The sequence below is a fragment of the Vicugna pacos genome, chromosome 19 (genome assembly GCF_048564905.1).
Source record: "Vicugna pacos chromosome 19, VicPac4, whole genome shotgun sequence".
NCBI classification, from domain to species: domain Eukaryota; kingdom Metazoa; phylum Chordata; class Mammalia; order Artiodactyla; family Camelidae; genus Vicugna; species Vicugna pacos.
In genome coordinates, this window is record NC_133005.1 from 16,803,974 (window position 1) to 16,825,170 (window position 21,197).

At 41.5% G+C, this 21,197-nt stretch overlaps 1 protein-coding gene across 2 annotated transcripts in view; it reads left to right on the forward strand.

The window, feature by feature from the left end:
- PAK5 (p21 (RAC1) activated kinase 5) overlaps nucleotides 1-21,197 on the forward strand; it is a 248,165-nt gene that overhangs the window by 200,344 nt on the left and 26,624 nt on the right. For both annotated transcript variants that reach the window (XM_072943556.1, XM_072943555.1), the window contains one exon: nucleotides 9,931-10,716. In XM_072943556.1, the coding sequence (XP_072799657.1) occupies nucleotides 9,931-10,716 (786 nt within the window). The remainder of the gene's footprint in view (nucleotides 1-9,930; nucleotides 10,717-21,197) is intronic.

Consider the following 21,197-nt stretch of genomic DNA (forward strand, 5'->3'; position numbering starts at 1 on the left):
ATTTATCTTAGAGTGCTCCCTGCACCTAGAAATGAGTCTTTGATAAATCAATAAATGAGCAGAGATACTTCCATAAACCTCATGGCTACCTAGACACTAGAACCAAAAACAGCAAGGGAATAACAGTTAAATTCCCAGCTATAGAGCTCATAGTCTCTAATGGCTTTAAACACAAACAGGAAACACTTCTGACTATTAACTCTGGTCAAACTGACTTCAGCCGACTTCAGCCTGGCTGCCTCACGTCCAAGCAGCAAAAACCAGGGAGATAAGCTTCACATCTGCTTTGCCAAGTTAGCAGTAAATAGAAAGTCACCTCCAGGGGTTAGCCTTGTATGCAACGGATTACTCAATGTGTCAGATTCACTATTATTTAAGAGGCTGAGAAAATGGCAAACAATAGAACATTTTCCAGCTTCTTTGATGAGGAAATCTTAATTTCTACAAAATTCACAAAACCTTCCTTAGATACATCCTACTTTCTTGTAATTCGCGCAGGACGTAACAGCACTTTTAGTGAGTCAAGGAATTGGTTTATTTGGATTCCACATAGTGAAGATTATTACGTAATTTATTTTAAAGGGTCTTAATGGTTGAAACCCTCAGTGCTACCTCAGCTATCCTGCCCTAATTCTCATATTTTGCAGAAATATGTGATTCTCAACTGCTCACACAATTATCCGTACCCCTTGTGATTGTCAAAAAAAGTATATGTAGAAAACTGAAAGAAAAATAGAAGATCTGAGTTCTTTCGATACTTAAAAAAAAAGCTAACTGAGAATCAGCATTTCTTTCCACGAGGCTCTAAGTACATCAGGTCTGTTTGTTTGCTGTGATTATACACCCAGCTGTTTCTGGCCACATTCCTTAATAAAAACAAGGTACCTGGTTCTCTGCAAACAGGGTATGAATTCAGATAGTTGAAAAGTCGATTATTTTCTGAGCGGTCCCGGTTTATTCTTGAGCCAGAGGACTCTTTAGCTTCTTGACCTCCCGAGAAGTGGTTACCAGGAAGACAAAATGAAACACATTCTCAAGGAGGACAGAAGACATTGTTTGGAAAAAGAAATGTGGGGTCTTATTAGGGCAAAGCTGTTAATTGCACACTTTATTATTGTCAAGGTTAATCCAGTTCCCGAGAGCAGAGGTGCTTTCTCATCTCTTCCCGGGAACAAGGGGAGACAGCTGTTCTTCCCGACAGATCCATTATAGCTTATCGCCGGCCGACAGCCTGAGGAAGGAGCGCCATGAAATATGGCCCCTGTCACCGGGAGCCGGAGCAGACGCTGGGCGGATCCAGGCACAGTGGAGACACAATGAGAACCATGGCGTCCAACTCAAGCAGATTGCGTTGCATTGATTTTTAATGCCTGCCTGTTCTGCAGGGTGAAATTTACCGATACTCTGACAGTTATTATGATATTGATCTCTACAAACTGCACGATCTTCCTTTAATAAACATCAGACACTGACAGTAATAGTGGTGGTTCTTAGATTTTGAAGCCTGGTTAAACTGTGTTGTAAAATTCTGCCGGTTTGGATTTCACCATGATCACTTTGCCGCCTGTAATTCCTTAACATGAAACCCATGTCACGGAAACAAGTATACAGTGCCTCGATTCTAGTGTAACTTGTTTTTCTGATTAAATAAGGTTATTAATACCTTTCTTTTAAAAAATTTAGGGGAGGGCAGGTCAATACTTCATTTTTAATACTGATATTTTGTAAACCCCTTCTTGTTGACATCGATTTAATAGTTTTCATTGAAAGAGAGAAAAGCCTGTGTTTCTTTTAAGAGGGATTCATTCACGCCGTCAGCAAACATTTTCAAATGCTAGAAGGAAGATCCAGGAAAAATGCCTTCGGTAGACTGTGCTTTCCTTTCTTGGAGTTTTGTTTGTTTGTTTTCACTTTAGGTACAATTTTCTTCTTTTCAAATGTCTTCGACCACACCTTCATTTACGTAGTACTCAGGTTTTGTTCATTAATAACTGTACGGCTTGGAGCTTCATAGTAATATCACAATGCCTTAGAAGCAGGTGTTCCAAAATGGTGAGATCTGTTAAAGTCTTCATTTTGGTTAAACATAAATATTTCACCCTCATAGGGAATGCGGAAATATTGAACAGTGTAGCTCCCAATAGCCAGCTATAACATCAAAACAGTTTAATACAATATGTGCATATTTAACACTATACATTTGTATATATGTATATATAGTATAATTAACACTGCTACATATATTTAATAAATATGCATTTATACATTTAATAGTATGCATATAGTGCTGAATCCTATTACACTGAAAGCATATCTGTCTAACTTTTTTTAATTGTAAAAGTAACCCTGATTGTAGAAGAATCTGGAAAACATACTAACCCTGTTTCGTGCACAGTGTGAGCACCACGCCAGCAGCAGTATCTCCTGGGAGCTTGTGTGAGATTTGGCGTCTCAAACCCCTGCTCAGACCTAGTGAGTCGGAATCTCCCTTTAACAGGACCTTTGGGTGATTTATGTGCACGTTAAAGTTTGAGAAGCACCGGTCTGAGATTTAACTTACCCCTAACCTCCCACCCAGGAAGGACCCCTGACAACTTTTTACTGTGTTTCTATTAGCCTTTCTTTCCTATGTCTTTCATCTTTCAGCTTAAATATCAAAAGTCTAATTTTGTCCATTTTTGTAACTCAGACATTACATTTTTTAAAAAGATACAAATCAAGTGCTGATCATGATTCAAAAGTGTTCCCTTTTTTAAGATCTAATAAGAAGTGTCTATTTAGTATATATAACAATTGTAACTAATTTGAGGATCAACTGTTTAAATTCAAGACATTTATATCTAAAGTTACTAACAGTAATTTTTTAAAGCCCAATACATCAGTTGTCCGTTTTTCTTCCAGGGTATAAAGCTGGGACTTATTTCTTCTATCTGTTGTTTGCTGCTTTCTTTTATTCTAAATTATTATCAGCCCTAATTTAAAAGTAAATTTTACCCCTGAAATAGAGAAATGACTACCATTTATTCATTTATTAGTATTGACTGTACTCCAGGAATCATGCCAACTGTTCTATATTTATTATTTCATTAAATCATCACATTAACCTTATGAGGCAAGGATTTTTTTCTTTTTGTTTTATGGGTTAGGAAGCTGTGGCTTTAAAGGTTAAGTAACCTGCCCAATCTCACAAGGCTGATAAGCACTGTAAGCCTAAGATTCCAAACAAGGATAATAAATATGTACTACACTGTTTTTTAAAAATATTTCTTATTCAGTGGATAGTCTTTAGTTTTTCTTCTAAGTAGCATCTAGCTCATAGCAACATTCATATTTCTGCTTCCATATTAACAGATCTATAGAATTCTATTTATTGGGTTTACTGCTATAATTTTGCATGTAAACTGAACATCATTTGGCCATTCAATGACAAAAGGCATGGAAACGGCAAGCTCCCCAGTTCCGAGGTCACAGATTTACTTGTGGGCTGAAACAGTGACCCTCTAATCCCCACGGAAATGTAAATAAACACACTTGGGCAATAAAAAAAACTGTGAAATAGTTGTTTATGATAGTTTTGATTTTAATTTTCCAAACGTAAGACATTTAGAGCATGAGTAATGAGGGGAAAGTCTCTCCCAAACAAACCTTCAGTATGTTACTGCTTAGTTGCTTAAAAAGTCTTTACAGATAGCACGGATCTAGGGGTTACAGGTATCTGTCATGTTTATAGACGTCATTAGATGGATGCGTGGCTGGTTGAATAGTTGAGCTGAGACAGACATTTCTTTGGGGCATCTAAATTCTGTTCTCTCACTTCCCAAGAACCAAGTGAATTTCAAATCCGCCATTTATCTCATTAATGAAACTGGAAGGGTGTTGGTGGGAAAGTAGGGATATTTAAAGTCTCCAGCAGTTTCAGAGGGAAGTATTCAATAATGTTTCAATCTCAAAGGAGTCACATCGCACAGGGAATGATTTTTTTCTTCTAAATGTCTGTGTCCTGAATATCCAAGTCTAGCCCCCATGATAGTCATTTATTAATTTGTTGAAGTTGAACTAACAGGTTTTCCAGATATAGATCCCTAGGGACAAGTGAATGAGATGCTAATTTGATGTAAGCAGAGATCTTTCCTTCTGTGATCACACTTACATCCTCATAGCCCTAAAGATGGGGGCATCTTAATACATTCTGATCATCTCTGTGCCTCAGCCATTCTGTAACTGAAGAGGTGGTAATTACCTCTTTTTCCCCTTCATTCCATTCCATATATTGTTTCCTCCTGGACCTGGCTTATCATTCTCCTCTTCCTGGAAGCTTTCCAAAATTTTTCATTTATTTTTCTCTGATCTTTCCTTCATTCTGTAATCTTCACGTTTTAACTTACCTCCATTGATGATGTATTTAAATGGTCTTTTTCATATTTGCACCTTTGTGTCCACCTGAAGGCAGTGTGTTTATTGAGGGTATAAGTGTGTTTTAAAACTGCTTTGTAATCCCTCCCTCCGCCACCCTCTATAATTCCTGGGGGGTGGGGGAATGTCACTTGAATAGTATTCATCCTTTTTACAAACTGGAGAACTGGTAATAAAACAATAAAACTGAATGACATAGTAAATGTGCCTGGAATTGAGACCGAAACCTAGAATTAGTTGTATTCTGTAAATTCAACAACTCAGATAGGGCTAAAATATGCCACAGAAATGTACACCTCAATGACCCATTTTTGATGGGTCAGGATGTCCCATGCCAGGCCATCTCAGTGCAGGCTAGTGCTCTTTTGCTTAGCTCAAAAGAGTGGGAGGAATACCTTGGAAAGCTAGACTTGGAGAAAGAGGACTTGGGTTTGAATCCCAGGTCTGTTACGTACCAGTTGGCAAAGCCAACTCTGAATTTCAGTTTTTAGTCATTAAAAGGAAGAGATGTTTTGGATAATCTCTAGATTCTTCCTGACATTAAGATGCTGGAAATAATCCTGTAGTCCCAGAGCTGAGTATTTCATGTATCCAGAGATAGGAAGGGTAGAGGCAGACAGGAAAGACTAATTGAAATATTGCTTAAGGTGAGTAGAATTTAGAGAAATGGTGTTTTTTCCCAGGATGTAGACCTAAAGATAACATTGAATATGAGCAATTCTGATATAGTTAACCACTACTGGTCAGGTCCAGAGAAAATCTGGACATTTTTGCTAAAGGATTATCCAGGTAGGTCCAATAATTTAGAAGGTACTTGAAGACCTTGGCCGCCTTCCAATCATTATTTACGTGGCTTATCAGTCAACACAGATTCCTGGGATTAAAAATGATCAAGAAGCTACTTTCTGGGGAATTCATGACTTCCTGAAAACATTTCTTTGAGTAATCTGCCTACTGTTCACAAAGAGACAAAGTGGGAACATGCAGAGGGTAGTTGCTATCCAGAATGCTGGCTAAAAAGACTTTTAGTTGATATACTGTGATATAAACAAATACATACTATTTTCTTGAAAATTCCTACAAACATGATTGATGAAGAAAGGAGGCTAACTGTTTAAATCCACAGAAAGTAACAGTGCATATGTCTCAGAGGCTTTGAAGAGCACCCTGAGCAAACAGAGAACGAGAAGTGGTAAACAGGTAAGACACATCTATAGTGCGATAGGAAGATGCTCGAACAGACCTGGTACTTTAGAGGGTGTGTTGGGTGTGTTGTTACATTCATATTTAATGCAATAGAACATGTCCATTTCATCCTTACCTCTTCCCAGGCTGCTCTGTCTTCCCTGTTCGTAGGCATTATTTCTCCCAAGTGCGTCTGTTGGGGTGGACCTAGACATTGCCCTGAGAAAAGGTCCAAGTATGTATAATACGATTCTTTCTCTTTCTGGGGAATGCTTCAACAGAACATCACCTATTTTGGCAACCAGTCGGTCAATTTATACTCACCCACAAATAATCACAATACTCTGTCTAGTGGAACACTCTTCAGTGATAAAAGGGAATCAGGAAAAAAAAAGAATAGGCTATTAATTAATGGAACAGCTTGGATGAACCTTAAATGCATTATGTTAAGTGAAAGAAGCAAGACCAAAAGACCCCAGACTGTATGATTCTGTTCCTGTGATCTTCCAGAAAAGGCAAAACAATAAAGATGGAAAACAGATCAGTTGTATCAAGGGTTTGGGGAGGAGTAGTGTCTGACTAGGGGAAACGCAGGAGATTTGGAGAGAGAGGATGGAAACTAGCCTGTATGGCGCTGCCAGTGGTGAATGCATGATGTTTTTTTGCATTTGCTGATACCCACTGAACGTTCCAGCACGAAAAATGAATGAACGAACGTATGCAGTTTTTTTTTTGAAGTCAACCAGGAGATGAGAGGATCTCAAGATGGAATGCAAACTGTGACAAAAGAGTCTATTATTACACATGTATGACATGACCTCATTGAAGAGGGTATGGGGAAAAAAAGGCACCAACGTAACTTTTAAAAACAGTGCTTTGAATGGAAACTGTAAGACTAAAGTAAAAAAGAGCTGTGCATGAACACTGTACTCTAGTTGGGAAAGTTGTTTCCCAAAGTGGTGTGGGTTAATAATTCTGAAATCACTATACACGTATACTGGGATTGAATAAATCAGTGAATGACAGATGGTAGAATCCAGGTTGTTCACTGTTGGGAGAGTGGGGATTACAGGTGAGAAAGGGGGAAAGCTAGAATGAACCATATGGTGACATCCGTATGAATTCATGTTTAGTTTAATGGAGATGGAGATGGATGGATAGAATTACAGATATGTGCCTGTACATGGGTAGTAAACAGATACATATTTCATAGCTCTGTTCCCTGAGAGGGGCTTGGAAGCAGTGACACTGCAGCAGAAATGAGCACACCCAGCACTCAGATGTTAGTTTCTAAAACCGTTCTCCAGTGAAAGGAACCAGGGCTCCGAGGAGAAATGGCTGACTTTAGAGCAAGAACAGGGAAAATACAAGATGATCCTGGAGCATCTTAGAATGCCAGAAAGTAAGCAAGTACTCAAAAAATAAAAGGGTGGGGGCTTGTCATAGGCATACAGCAGAAAGAACTCTCGATAACCAAACAGGAACAATTTGAGCAACAAAATAATATGGTACAGGCAGACCCCAGAGATACTGTGCGTTTGGCTCCAGACCACTGTGCTAAAGCAAATACTGCAATAAATCAAGACACAGATTTTTTTAGTAAGTTATATTTATGCTACACTGTAGTCTGTTAAGTGTATCACAGCATTATACAAAAAAAAAAACAAGGTACATACATTTATTTAAAAATACTTTATTGCTGAAAAATACAAACCATCATCTGAGCCTCAGAGAGTTGGAATCTTTTTGCTGGTGGAGGGTTTGAAATATTTTGAGAATTACCGGAATGTGACCCAAAGGCATGAAGTGAGTAAATGCTGTTGGAAAAATGGTGCCGATAGACTTGCTTGAGGCAGCATTACCACAAACCTTCAATTTGTTTAAAAAAAAAACCAACACAATATCTGCAAAGCGCTATGAAGTGAAGCACAATAGACAAGGTATGCCTGTATTGGATTATAACCCAAAGTATAAAACAAATAAATATCCATGTTTCCATCCTTACTGATACAAATAAGTGATTGAGTGAATAAATAAGTAGGGAGACTAGGAAAGACTCCTGTGCAGAAGAATTCCAAATACTTTATGTAGATACACTCTCAGGAAGGTAGATCTTGACTGGACACCCCTTGAGTATGGGCTGCACTCAGTGATTTGCTCCCAGAGAGCAATATGGAAAGGGGGGAATGGAGTGTAACTTCACAGTGTGGCGACCTGGCAAACACTGTTTGGCCAGGTGACCAAGGTCTCCATCGTCAGTGGTGAGCCATGTTGATGGTGTGTACCCTGGATGGGAAGTGATGAAATTGGTCTGTGGTCTTCCTCCCCGAAACCAATAACCCCAGTTTAACCATGAGAAAAACATCAGACACACCTAACTGAGAGCCATTTTGCACAATACCTGACCAGGACTCCTTAAAACTGTCAAGGTCATCCAAAACAAGGAAAAGCCTGAGAAATTGTCTCATGTTTTAGAAGACATGACAAGTGAAGGTTATGAGGTATCCTGGCTGGGATCCTGGAATACTAGGGAAAAAACTAATGAAATCTGTATAAACTGTGGAGTTTAGTTAATAGAAATGCAAGATGTTAACAATGCGGACAGTGGGTGAGGGGTAGAGAACTCTCTGTATTCTCTTCGCAGCTTCTCTGTTAATCTGAAAACATTCCAGATTTGACTTAAACGTTTATTTAAAAGAAAAGGGTAGAGAATAAAGGCTTTAGTCTAGAACTGATCCGGGGGCAGGGGAGGCGGGGAGCCCAACCCTTGTCTTTCACCATGAAGCACTCATCTATAAAAACATATGCTCTAGGACAACTTTGACTTTTTCTTCCAGTTTGAAATCTGTTGTACTGAGATGGCTTTGAACTCCTCGCTACTTGCTCAAAGGTATTTTCCTCTTAAAATCCTGGAAGTCTGAAGTCACAACACTTTGTTCTTTGTTCTTTCATCCTCCCCCATCCTGTTTTGCTGCACACCTTGTCATTGTCAACGCGCAGTTGACTGGCTTTGTAAGTAGTTTCTGATGTCTGTCTGTTCCTGGTATTCATTCCCGTGTTATTTAGGTTCATTAAAGGGAACATCTGGGCTTGGCAGCCTGTCACTGAGATTCAGGTACAACCACATCATTACCAAGCCATCCAAAATTCAGCAACAGTGATGCTGATGATACATAGAAGGGTGGTCGCAGGCAGCCTTACAGTTAGATACTTAATAAGAACATCACATTTGATCACAAATTAAGGCACACAAGTAACCTACATGCTGTTCCCTATTTACAGTTCAGAAAATTCCTTCCTCCTCTATAAAATCTGATAACTTCAATTATTATGTAACTTTCATTAAAAAGCTTTTAAAAAGTGTACCTATTTCTGAGTATGTTAATATTCAAGTAACAGTGTTTACTGATTTCGCTGATAATCTGGACAATGAATGTAAAGAGATAATAAATATGCCTTTTATAACCAAACAGATAATAGGCTTGGAGTTGTAATCATCAGCTTATTGTTAGGTGGTGAGCGTTTATTATTAAGTGAGCAACATGAGCTGGTAAATAAGACAATGATATCCTGTATTTAGTCTTCTAAATGACATTTTGATGTTTGAGCTCTCTGTTGTGATAGGTAAAGAAAAATTTGCAGTTTGAGGTTATTGTTTAATACTTGATTTACTTCACCATTGAAATCAATTGACAGGTTTTTACTTCACCACTGAAATCAATTGACAGGTTTTTCTCTTTATCTCTTTTTTTTTTGAGAGTTTTTTTTGAGAGTTTGTCAACCTCTGATCTCTGCCATTCTTTTTTTTTTTTAACATTCTCTTTTTTTTATTGAAGTATAGTCAATTTACAATGTTGTGTCAATTTCTGGTGTACAGCACAATGTTTCAGTCATGTATATACACACATATAATCCTTTTCATATTCTTCTTCATTATAGGTTGCTGCAAGATACTGAATATAGTTTCCTGTGCTATAAAGTAGGACCTTGTTTATCTTTTTTTTTTATTATTGAAGTACAGTCAATTACAATGTGTCAGTCTCTGGTGTACAGCACAATGTCCCAGTCGTGCATACACATACATATATTTGTTTTCATATTTTTTCCATTAATGGTTATTACAAAATATGGAACCTAGTTCCCTGTGCTTTACCAAAGAAACTTTTTTAAAATCTATTTTTATATATAGTGGCTAATTGTCTCTTTTGATGAAGTGTTCCCGGGACCTGCTTTCCTCTGTGGTTTCCATTGGATGGAGTCGGGGTGAGATCCCTTCGTCAGTCTGAGAGCCTAAATGTTTTCTTTAAACAGTGTTCCCTTTGTTGTTCCCAGACCATCGTTAGAGGAAACAAACCCTGCAAGGAAACGTCCATCAACGGCCTGCTGGAGGATTTCGACAACATCTCCGTGACCCGCTCCAACTCCCTGAGGAAGGAAAGCCCGCCCACCCCGGACCAGGGCGCCTCCAGCCACGGTCCAGGTCACCGGGAAGAAAACGGCTTCATCACGTTCTCACAGTATTCCAGCGAATCTGACAGCACGGCTGACTACGGGCCAGAGAAACACAGAGAAAAGGGTCTCTGCGGAGACGACCTGGACCCGTTCTATAAGGGCGGCCACGCGGCCAAGCAAAACGGGCACATGGTGAAAATGAAACACGGGGACGCCTACTATTCTGAGATGAAGCCTTTGAAATCCGACATGGCCGGATTTCCTGTCGACTACCATGCACACTTGGACTCACTGAGCAAACCCACTGAGTACAGTGACCTCAAGTGGGGGTACCAGAGAGCCTCCAGCAGCTCCCCTCTGGATTATCCATTCCAATTCGCGCCTTCTAGAACTGCAGGGACCAGCGGGTGCTCCAAGGAGAGCCTGGCGTACAGCGAAAGTGAATGGGGACCCAGCCTGGATGACTATGACAGGAGGCCAAAGTCGTCCTACCTGAGCCAGACCAGCCCCCAGCCGGCCATGCGGCAGAGGTCACGGTCGGGCTCGGGGCTCCAGGAACCCATGATGCCCTTCGGAGCAAGTGCATTTAAAACCCACCCCCAGGGACACTGGTACAGCTCCTACACCTACCCTCGCTTGTCCGAGCCCACAATGTGCATTCCAAAGGTAACGTTCACAGCCTCCTTCCCTCCCGTGTGTCACGGCCTTCTTACACAGGTGCTAACGTGCGGGTTTCCCTTTGAGTGAGAATCCATGTGAAAATTCTACCTGCTTTCCACCCACAAGCCCCCAGGGCAGAGAATTTAGAATTTAGGGCAAGGCACATTTATTCATTAAAATCGAAGCCTTTTGGGAACTCCTATAGGGTTTCTGGTTAAAAGGCAAAAAAAAAATTTTTATTCAAAAGATATTGTGATACACTAATGATAAGTATTATGTGCTCATGTGGTTCTAAGTTCTCTATTAAGGAGTATATAATTGTAGACCATTAGACGGAATGATTGCTGCATTCTGGTAAAAGGTTTACGTGGAGCTGCCGACAAGGAAAAGAAATCAGGATAATGTGGTAAGTTTTTAATGCAATTAATTGTCTTCAACTCAAAGGATGGTCCTTCCTTTTGAACGTATGTTCTTCCTACTAGTTTAGTACTGAAATGTTTTTTTTTTTTTTTGTATGAAACTTTGGGATGATAGCTGGTAGTTGGTAGCCAGACCTTTTTGATGTGATTTTATTCTGTTTTATCTTACTGCAGTTTCTCTCGATAATTGTTTTTAATGTAGCTGCTACAGATTTGCTTTGAAATGTGACTGGTCCATGATATCCCAAAGTTTGGGAAACGCTGTTGGAGAAGTTACTGACTTTGCAAAATACCCTGGAAAGAGTACAGGGGTTTTATGTTCCCGTAGTAACTGAGAAATGTTTTTGCCACCTCCCTCATACAGCAAAGGGAAAATGGGACATTTAGGGATGGGCTCTAGATTACAGAGATCTCAGATCAGTTGAGAGAGACTTGACTTCTAGTAGTGGGATCATTTATGTTCACACCAAATATTGTCTCTTCACCATCTTGATGGGCTGCCCAGAAACCCTGGAAGGCATGCCTGCCTGCATCATCTATTTGATTGGTTGTCAATCATTAGTATTTTTCCTTTGCTCATTATTTCTCATAAACCGAACCCAAGATGTTGAAGTCTTTTAGGGACATGCTGGGAGTGACTTAGGCCATATTTTTAGAGAAACACAAAAAGACTGTCACTGTAGTTCTCGATGTATAAAATTAAAACTAAATCTGGAAGAGATATAGACCTGAAATATATACCTCCAGTTAAAACTTAAATATTGAGAATGTTTTCCATCTCACTGTGTTATTTGTCTGAACACCCATGTTCTTGCCTTTACTTCCTGTGTTCCTGCCAGGGTAATGGTTGGAAAGAGGTCTGTCTAATTCACCCACAGACAGAAGCAGTCAAGAGCCATATGCATGTGTCATGATGCTTGAGATGGTTTATTTGATTTCCTGCACATATCACTCAACCACAGGAACCCCTTCATAGTACCAGAGTGAACTATGCAAGTTAACACATTGTCTTGCTGAATCTGTATACATCCTCTGGTTTTGTTTTGTTTTGTTCATCCTTTGGTTTTTGAATATGAGTGATTATTTTATTCAGGAGCAAAGAATGCCTTTTTTTTCAGCTTTACTAAAGTGTGCTTGACAGAATTGTCAAGATATTTAAAGTGTACAGATGACTATTTGATAGACAAATACATTGTGAAAGGAGTCCCCTCATTGAGTCAACTAAGACCTCCATTACCTCACATATTCATGTTGTTTGTGTATGTGTGAGAACATTTAAGTTCTACTCTCTTAGCAGATTTCAGTTATACAGTACAGTGTTATCACCTGTAGTCACCATTTTATACATTCCATCCTCAGACCATATTCATCTTTATACCCTTTTACTAACTTCTTCCCTTTTCCCCACCCCCAGGCCCTGGCAACCACTTTTCCACTCTGTTTCTATGAGTGTGACTTTTTTTTTTAAGATTCCACATATAAATGATGCCATCTACAGTATTTGTCATTCTTTGTCTGGCTTATTTCACTTGGTATAATGCCCTTCAGCTTCTTCCATATTACCACAAATGACAGGATTTCCTTCTTTCTTAGGGCTGAGTAATATTCCTTTGTAAATATATTTCCTCGAGTCACAGTTTCTTGATCCACTCATTCTTTGATGGACACATAAGTTGTTTCTGTACCATGTCTATGTAAATAATGGCATGGGAGTACACATATCTCTTCCAGATAATGATTTTCTTTCCTTTGGGTATACATCCAGAAGTGGGATTGCTGGATCGTACAGTAGTTCTATTTTTAATTTCTTGAGAAACCTCCTTACTGTTTTCCACTGTGGCTGTACCAGTTTCCATTCTCTCCAGCAGTGCACAAGAGTTCTCTTTTCTCCACATCCTTGCCAGCATTTATTATCACTTGCCTTTTTAATAGTAGCCATCCTAGCAGGTGTGCAGTGGTATCTCATTGTGGTTTTGATTTGCATTTTCCTGACAATTAGTAATATTGAGCATCTTTTTATATCCTTGTTGGCCATTTGTATGTTTTCTCCAGAAAACATCTATTAGGTTCTTTGCCCATTTTTTAAAAAATTGGGTTATGTGGGGGTTTTGCTATTGAATTCCTTGCTATGCATTCCTTACTTATTTTGAATATTAACTACATATCAGATATGTGGTTTGCATATATTTTTTCCCATTCTGTAGGTTGTCTTTTCATTTTATTGATGGTTTCCTTTACTGAGCACAAGCTTTTTGGTTTAATTTAGTCCCACTTGTTTAGTTTTGGTTTTGTTGCCTTTGCTTTTAGTGCCAAATCCAAAAAATTATTGCCAAGAGCTATGTCGAAGAGCTATGTTTTCTTCTAGAAACTTTACAGGCCTTATATTCAAATCTTTAGTTAATTCTAAGTTGACTTTTGTGTATGATTTAAGATAGGAGTCTAGTTTTATTCCTTTACACACGGTTATCCAGCTTTCCCAGCAATATTTATTGAAGAGGCTATCTTTACCCCCTTGCATGTTCTTGCCTCCTTTGTCATAGGTTAGTTGCTCTATGTGGGCTCATTTCTGGGCTCTCTCTTCTGTTCCATGGATCTAAGTGTTGGTTTTTATGCCAATACTATGCTATTTTGATTATTATAGCTTTGTAATGTAGTTTGCAATCAGGAAATATAATGTCTCCAGCTTTGTGTTTGTTTTTTTTTTTTAATCTGCATTTTTTTTGGCTATTCAGGCTCAAATAGATTGTTTGTGTATGAGCTATATTTGAACACTGGTTGTTGGGAGTTGTTCTAGGTCATGCTCATAGGGAAAATTTTGTCCAGAGGTTGTCACCCTTTCATGTTTAGCCCACCCAATAGTCATTTTCAACATGGGAGAAAAATCAAAATATTTCACTTAGAATTCTCAATTTTTGGCTTTCAGCTTTCTCTTGAAGAAGAAAAAAGGGACAGTCTGTTATCCCTGGGCCTACATTTTCATGTAGCATTGAAAATAGACTTGGCTGGAGATATAGCTGCCCCATTAGAAGGAACAGACCCTGCCCAGCCCCCTTCACTCATTTCCCCGTTAGCCTAATCGCTAATGGCATTGGAGATTGAATGTAACAACCAGCTTCCCGGGCCCCCTCATTTCACAGGTGGGTAAACTGAGGTCCAGAGGTCACTTGGCTCGCTTAAGGTGTCATAGATGGTTGGTGCAAAACAAGAGCAAGAATCCAGAAGCTTCTCCCAATTCACTGTTTCTCCCATTATAGGGGCATGTGTCATTTTAGGAGTTACCTGCTTTTGCCAGTACAGCCCATGAGAGGTCCCAGTGGCCACCAGAACTTTAGGCAAGGTGGAGGAATAGGAAGGGGTGGGGAGAGGAGTGGGCAGGGAGGGGTAAATTCCTTCATCCTTTACCGACTCCCTCTCTTGCAGACTTCCAAATATAAGGCAAAGCGGACCTGCCCTGAAATCTATCTGGTTTGTCACACCCAGAAACAATGCAGAAACTGTTAAGGCTCAGAAAAAACGTACATAACAGTCCTACCAAGAGTCGTTCAGCCTTTATAATCAGAACTCCTGAGGAGCAAACTGCCGTTCCCTGCTTCACAGGAGACACGAGAAATTCACGGGCAGGTCTTGTGGGGGGGTAGGAGGTGGGAGGCCTGTTAGTAATTAAAACGTTTACTTGATTAAAAGTATAACATCTCTCTAAAAAGACGGAGGTGCCTGTGTCTTTTGAAGTATGCTCTTAAAAAATCTACCCACCACATCTGGATTTCCTGCTGAGGGAAGAAACAGCGATCACGACTCAGATAGTCTGGCTTTGCCTCACGGAAAATTCTAGAGGCTGGTGGGTAGTGTTCACATCTCTAGTAATAAGAGAAAGCACAGAATTTGTGTAGGTTTCCCAGATAGTGCAAAAATGCGGAGGGGTGTGTGTGTAAGTGTGGGTGTGTATGTGTGCATGCATGTGTGTTTGACATCAGTTTTACATTTTAGCCTAAAGGAAAAAAAAAAACCCAATGTTAATCCACTGTAAAAATCTCCTCCAATGTTATCTTCTACCTATCCAATTTTCCCGTTGGTGTGACAAGAATCAAGGGTGTTATGAAACCTATAGATGCTGGCATCCATCTTTTTGGTTTTTTTGTTTGTTTGTTTGTTTTTTGTTTTTTGTTTTTTTTTTTTTTGCTGGGGCTGAGCAAATGAAACCTTGGGTGGGGGTAATAAAGCCCTACTAAGCATAATTCACACCACAGAACTACCAATATGGCCAGATGTCAAGAGAGACTGCTTTCCACCCTCCCTTGCAGACTAGCCTGCCTTACAGGGAAGGCTGGAGAGCCTGTCCCTGTGCATTTGGTTTTGCTCATTCTAGATGCTCTCCAGGGACCAGGAAGCTGCTGGCTCAGGGTTCGGATGTCCTGGTGCTGGCCCAGCACATCATTCCTTATGCTGGCTCCAACCGCCAAGACACCCCAGCATCACAGATCTGCCAGCACTGGCTGGGTACCAGATCCACATGCTGCCTTGCTGAGCCTCACAGTCCTGCAAATCCTTGCCCCCTTCGAACAGATGAAGAAACTGGGGCTTTGAGAGACTCAGTAAACAGCCAGGTCAGTTAGCTCATACAGAGCTGGCATCGAGCTTTCTGGGCTCAGCCCCTTCACCAGACATCGGATATACCTCCAGTGACACAAGAATATCTTCTGTGGGCGCCAAGCTTTACCTTGCCTCTTACAAGATCCTTTTAACACCTGTAGTGATGAAGTCCCCTCGGGCTGCATCACCCTGCTTTATTCTATAGCAGGATTTCTCAACCTGACACTATGGACCTTTTGTTGTGGGGAGCATCCTATGTGCTGCAGGATGTTTAACAGCATCTCTGGACTTTATTTACTCACTCAGTTCCAAGAGCATCTCTCCCTCAACTGTAACAACCAAAATATCTCTAGATACTCCTCAATACCGTGTGAAGCGGGGAGAGCAAAAGCAGCTCCAATTGAGAACCCCTGTTTTCTAGCTACTGCTTCTCAAATGCTTTCTGGCAGTTGAGGCTGTAGGTTCTGGAGAGAGAACTCCCTGGGGTTAACTCTTGATATTGCCACTCACAGCTGGGTGAGTAAACTGCATACCTGTGCCTTCTTTACCTACGAAACGGGATAAAAACCATCCCTGCCTTTTCATGTTGAATGGGGGTTAAATAATTACAATAGTCTAATTATTCATGCACATCACGTGTATGCCTTGATCTGTGTGTACAGCGTGTAGGTGGGTGATGGCTGTGATATGATGCCGAGGTGCCTGTGTGCCAGACACTGTGCTAAACATTTTGCAAATATGACCCAATTTTGTCCTCAAAATCAACTCTAGAAGTATTCGAGATGTTTCTGGACATCCCCAGAATATGAAGTCAAATGGCTGTGTTAGGACCCAAAATTAGGTCTGTCTGACTTCAAGGTCTGTATAGTCCAGAACATTCCTACTTCCACAGAAGGAAACTGAGGAGAAGAAAGACAGAGGTGAGCCCTTGGGGCCCCAATGCACATACTGCCGGCAGCCCTCACCTGCTGACAAAGATTGGCTGAAGACTCACAGATGGATTTGGAGTGCGTGGGACACACTTTATCCTGTCCTTGGTAGGATAAAGTCCTCGGAGAAGTTCTGTAGCATCACCAGACTGTGATTTGTGGGTAAAGCTGGGACTGTGGGCTGCAAAGGAAGCATTAAGAGTAGAGATCCCTGAGTCTCTCATATGCACTCACTCTACCTTGAGTGATGGTCTTATTTGACTTTTTAAAGGACCATCCAGATTTTCTCAGCCATTACAGAAGGCATTTAAGAGTACAAGTCCTAGAATCAGATTCCCAAAATTGGAGCACTTTCTAGCTGTGTGATCTTATCTTTGCCTCAGTTCTCTCATCTGCAAAGTGGACATTTCACTTCCTACTTTGAGCATGTCCTGAAGATCAAAAAAGGTTAATGAATGTAAAGGAGTGAGCACATGGCAATCCCTCAGTATCTGCCCTTATTTTCAGGAATATTTCTTGTAGGAAAACATGTCACCGTATCTGCTCACACCAGCCATAGGAGCACCCTATCGGTATGATTATTTACATATTTTCAAAATATGGGAACAAGTTCTATCTGACTCTGTCTTCCCTGCCACTCTCTGTAGCCTCATAATTATGACTGTCGTCAATTTGGAGATATGGGTCACAGAGGCCAGAGGAGCTGTGTGACTTCCTCAAGGTCTTACAAAGCTATAGTGACTGAGCTGTCCCAAGGACCCCAATCCCGTCACCCCAGTGCTTTTTCTACTCTATAAAATGGAAGGAAATTCTCAGACCTCCTATGGAAGCCAGGTGCTAAGGGAGAACAGAAAATATAGCAGCATTAAGGCAAGAGCCATCATAACTGTAGATGCATATTTGTCATGGCCCCTGCCAACCAGCCCCTCCAGCTTACCCTTATTATCTCCACTGAACGGGGCAGCGAAGTGACCAATGCTGGGTCCAGGACGCACCCAACAGATACCATATTAAGGGGTTCTGAGTAAAGGTGGAGGATGCAAGAAAACCCGTGGCACGATTCCCCAGACTTCCTTCTGGGGTCACCCGTGCAATGGGTTTTCACACCTCACCTATCACTTCACTTCCCCTGGAAGGAATAAACAGTTGAACCAGTGTGCCCAGCCTCCCTGAATCAATAGTTTAATGACTCACCATCCTTTGCGGTACTTGTCACGCCCAGATTCAACCAAGGCACCAGGAACAAAGCTGCAGCTCCTAATCTACTAAGAATCCCAGGAAAACACTTTTCAGGAGACACTTTAGGGGCCTGATGGATAATGAAATGATGAGGCTGGCAAAATCTGATGGGCTGCTCCAAAAATATGAGAGGGGGAGGGGGAGGGAGGGAGGTTGAGAGAGAGAAAAGTGCCTACTCTTTTAATATAACAATGGATATTATTGCCTGTAGATGTTTTTCTTTCCATATGGGCTCCTTGTAGGATGTGTTTTAAGGCTCACAAAACATCCAAAGAGGCGATTCAGAGCAACATCTCTAACATCTGTGCCTTCAGATGGAGATTCGAGGCATCCTTCGCATATGAATGAACTCATCTTCCCATGAGTGTTCTTGTGGTCCAAAGTAAATGGTATTTCGGTCATTATAAGTGGGGTTTCCCATTACCAAATTAAAAACAAAATGAACCCAACCTGGCATTGTCTGTCCTGATGCTCCCAGAGGCCCTGACACATGTGAACCGTATTCTGCGGCAGTGAACTAATCCCCAGAGGAGCAGCCCCCACCATGTGGCTGCGGGCGGTGACAAGTCACAGGTCAGAGTAATCTGCTCCTGAATGGAGGTTGCAGCCTTAGAGTCTGGAGCAGCACCCGTGGGGGCTTAATTAGATCTACTGGTTCAGACGTGGAGGAAGAGCCCAAAATACAAAATATCCAGCTGCTTGAGTCCGCTGACCTGAGATTGATTCATTTCTTCAAATAATTAGGGTTTGCCCCTTTGTAGGGGTCATGAGCCTCTTGTCTGAACGCTTGGTGTGCATTTGCTATCTGCTTTGTGAGGCAGGGAAGTACATGACTCTTCAAACTTCCCGTCACAAGGTGTAAATTCCTACATGCCTAAATAGGAATCCGGCGTCATGTTGTGGGAGATTTCCCAGCAAAAACGCTAAATATGGTGAATGGCTTTCTGCTGCAGGCAGTTTGGAAACCCCGCAAGTGTCTGACCTCTCAGAACTTAACGTCCTCCCCAAGCTCCCTGCACCAGGTCCTCAAAGAGACACCTTGGTTTCTTAGGTCCCACGAAGCCCTGTTCGTAACGCTGCGCACTGCTGTGATACGTGGGCCAGTCTCTTCCGCTGAAACTGAGTGCCAGCTCAGAGTCTGTGCTGTGTCTCTCTGTCATCCAGCCTGGGTGGCTGTCATAGGCCATGCAACAGGGCCACTCCGCTTGGTAAATGAACGTAAGTGATTCGGAGGAAACTGACTTAGCTGGGCACGTGTCAACATTTTGCCTCAAGCAGGGACGGCAGCTACTATCTTACTAAGATGCAGTTGGAGGTGGAACCATTCCCCACCGCCCTGTGCACGGAGCTCTCAGGTCAGCAGCCACCTTGGCAGGAGAAGTAGAGGCTGGAAGCTCAAGGATGGAGACACAGGAGCCCATTGGCCACAGGCCAGGCAGGTGGGGACTAGCGCCCCTCAGTGGCATTCCTGCCCACAACAGGAAGACCTGGGACCACAGAGAATAACCAGAGGCACATGGGAGAGTCCACACACACACACACACACGTTTGAGTCCCCTAAATATCAGACTCTAAAATGTCCGTACAGAGAAAGCCCTACAGCTACTGATTATTTCCTGAATTTTTACAAGCAGACATTTCCCTTTCCCAAAGCCAAGGCCGGTCCTGTTACACTTCCCTTTGAGTCAAGTAAGGACAATTTAAGATGTCCTGTCCTTGCTCAGATAACAGAAGCCTATGATTCACTTTCATCCCGCATCTGATTTATGTAGAAAAAGCAGCACGCAGTCTGGCTTTTTTCATCTTTGCGATGAGCAGTCTCTTTGCTTTATTGTACTTTGCAAAGGTGTATTGAAGCATCACACTCGAGCACTGGAACCAGCTGCCTCCCCTCCGCTGTGACTGCGGGGAGTGGAAGGAGGGACTCCATCCTTCAAGGAAGCTTCTGCAGTCCCCGTTCTGTGGGTGCAGACTGACACAACGCGCACACACCCGCGCGTGCACACCCCCCCCACACACACCCACACCCATCCGGCACGAACCAGCCGCAGCCTCCCTGTCACCAGGGAAGCCCACGGTGACAAATAGATACTGCCGCAGGAATTTTTTCCCTTCTTTTCTTTCTCTCTCCCTCCCCCACACCGAGCTTTTTTTTTTTTTTCCAGCCTTGGCATAAAATGGTCAAATGATGTTCTGCCGCAGAATTCAATTTCACAGTTCAGTTGGGTCCTTGATTACACTGCCAAATTCAGATTAATGTGCATTTAACTAACATGGATCGGGGGAATTCTGGCTGACAGCCAGCTGTAATCGGAGCAATTGATAGCTGTGTGGAGCTTTATGCCCTGTCCACCCCAGCACACCGCTGGTGAAATTGATTGATTAAATGAATTCATTGCTACAATCATTTATAATTTCAATACATCACAAGCCTGTGTCGGACCCTATCCTGGGAGAAGCTGTGCTTATTGTGGAAGGGCAGTCTGGCTGAGCTGTTAACTGAGGATTATTTATTCCCATAGAATACAGCTTTTTTGTTTTTTGCCCTTACTTTTTGACTGGGTTTGAATAGAGACATAAAAAAGCACAATTTCTCTAAGATTTAATTTGCACAGCATACTAAAAGGCATTGGGGACTGAAAAATGAACATGTGTTCCAACCATTTCTAAGAAGAAGGAGACTAAGACTGTTTCTACATTCTTTCAGTATTTTTAAATATTCCTGTAGAGAGAATGTATTCAATTTTCAGTGACAGTTGGTGGCCCTGTAATGGCAGCTAAGCAGTTTGGCAGCCTGGTGATACCAGCCTGGATGATAATTTGCAAATTGATCCAATCGTCCTTATTGCATCTTGTCATATGGAAGTCCCCTTAGTAGTATGCGGATCGTGGTCTCATTGATGTGAAATTACTTTTCCACAAAATCACAGGACTGTTCTCCTGGGAGGAGTGAGGGAAGGCTGTCTGGTGTTTATTACAGTTTTCTCTCCAGCACAGTGGTTTTCCACCCCGGCTTCAGACCCCTGCAATAAGATCTTATAAGCTAAACTGTGTGCATAGATCTTTTGGAAATGGTGTGGGGTGTGAGTGGTGGGAGACACATTGGATTTGTTTTAAAATATCTGTTCCTTTCCCTGGTCCAGTTCTACTGAATTGTGGTTTCACTAACTGATTAAGCTCTACATCCTTCTCAAGATACTGTCTGCCTGCTGATGTGGACTCCAAATGTATTCCTTTTTTATTCCTAGAATATATTTGTAAATCAAGTTGTAGAAAAGGTTGCCCAGTTCATGTTTTACTCCTTTGCAAG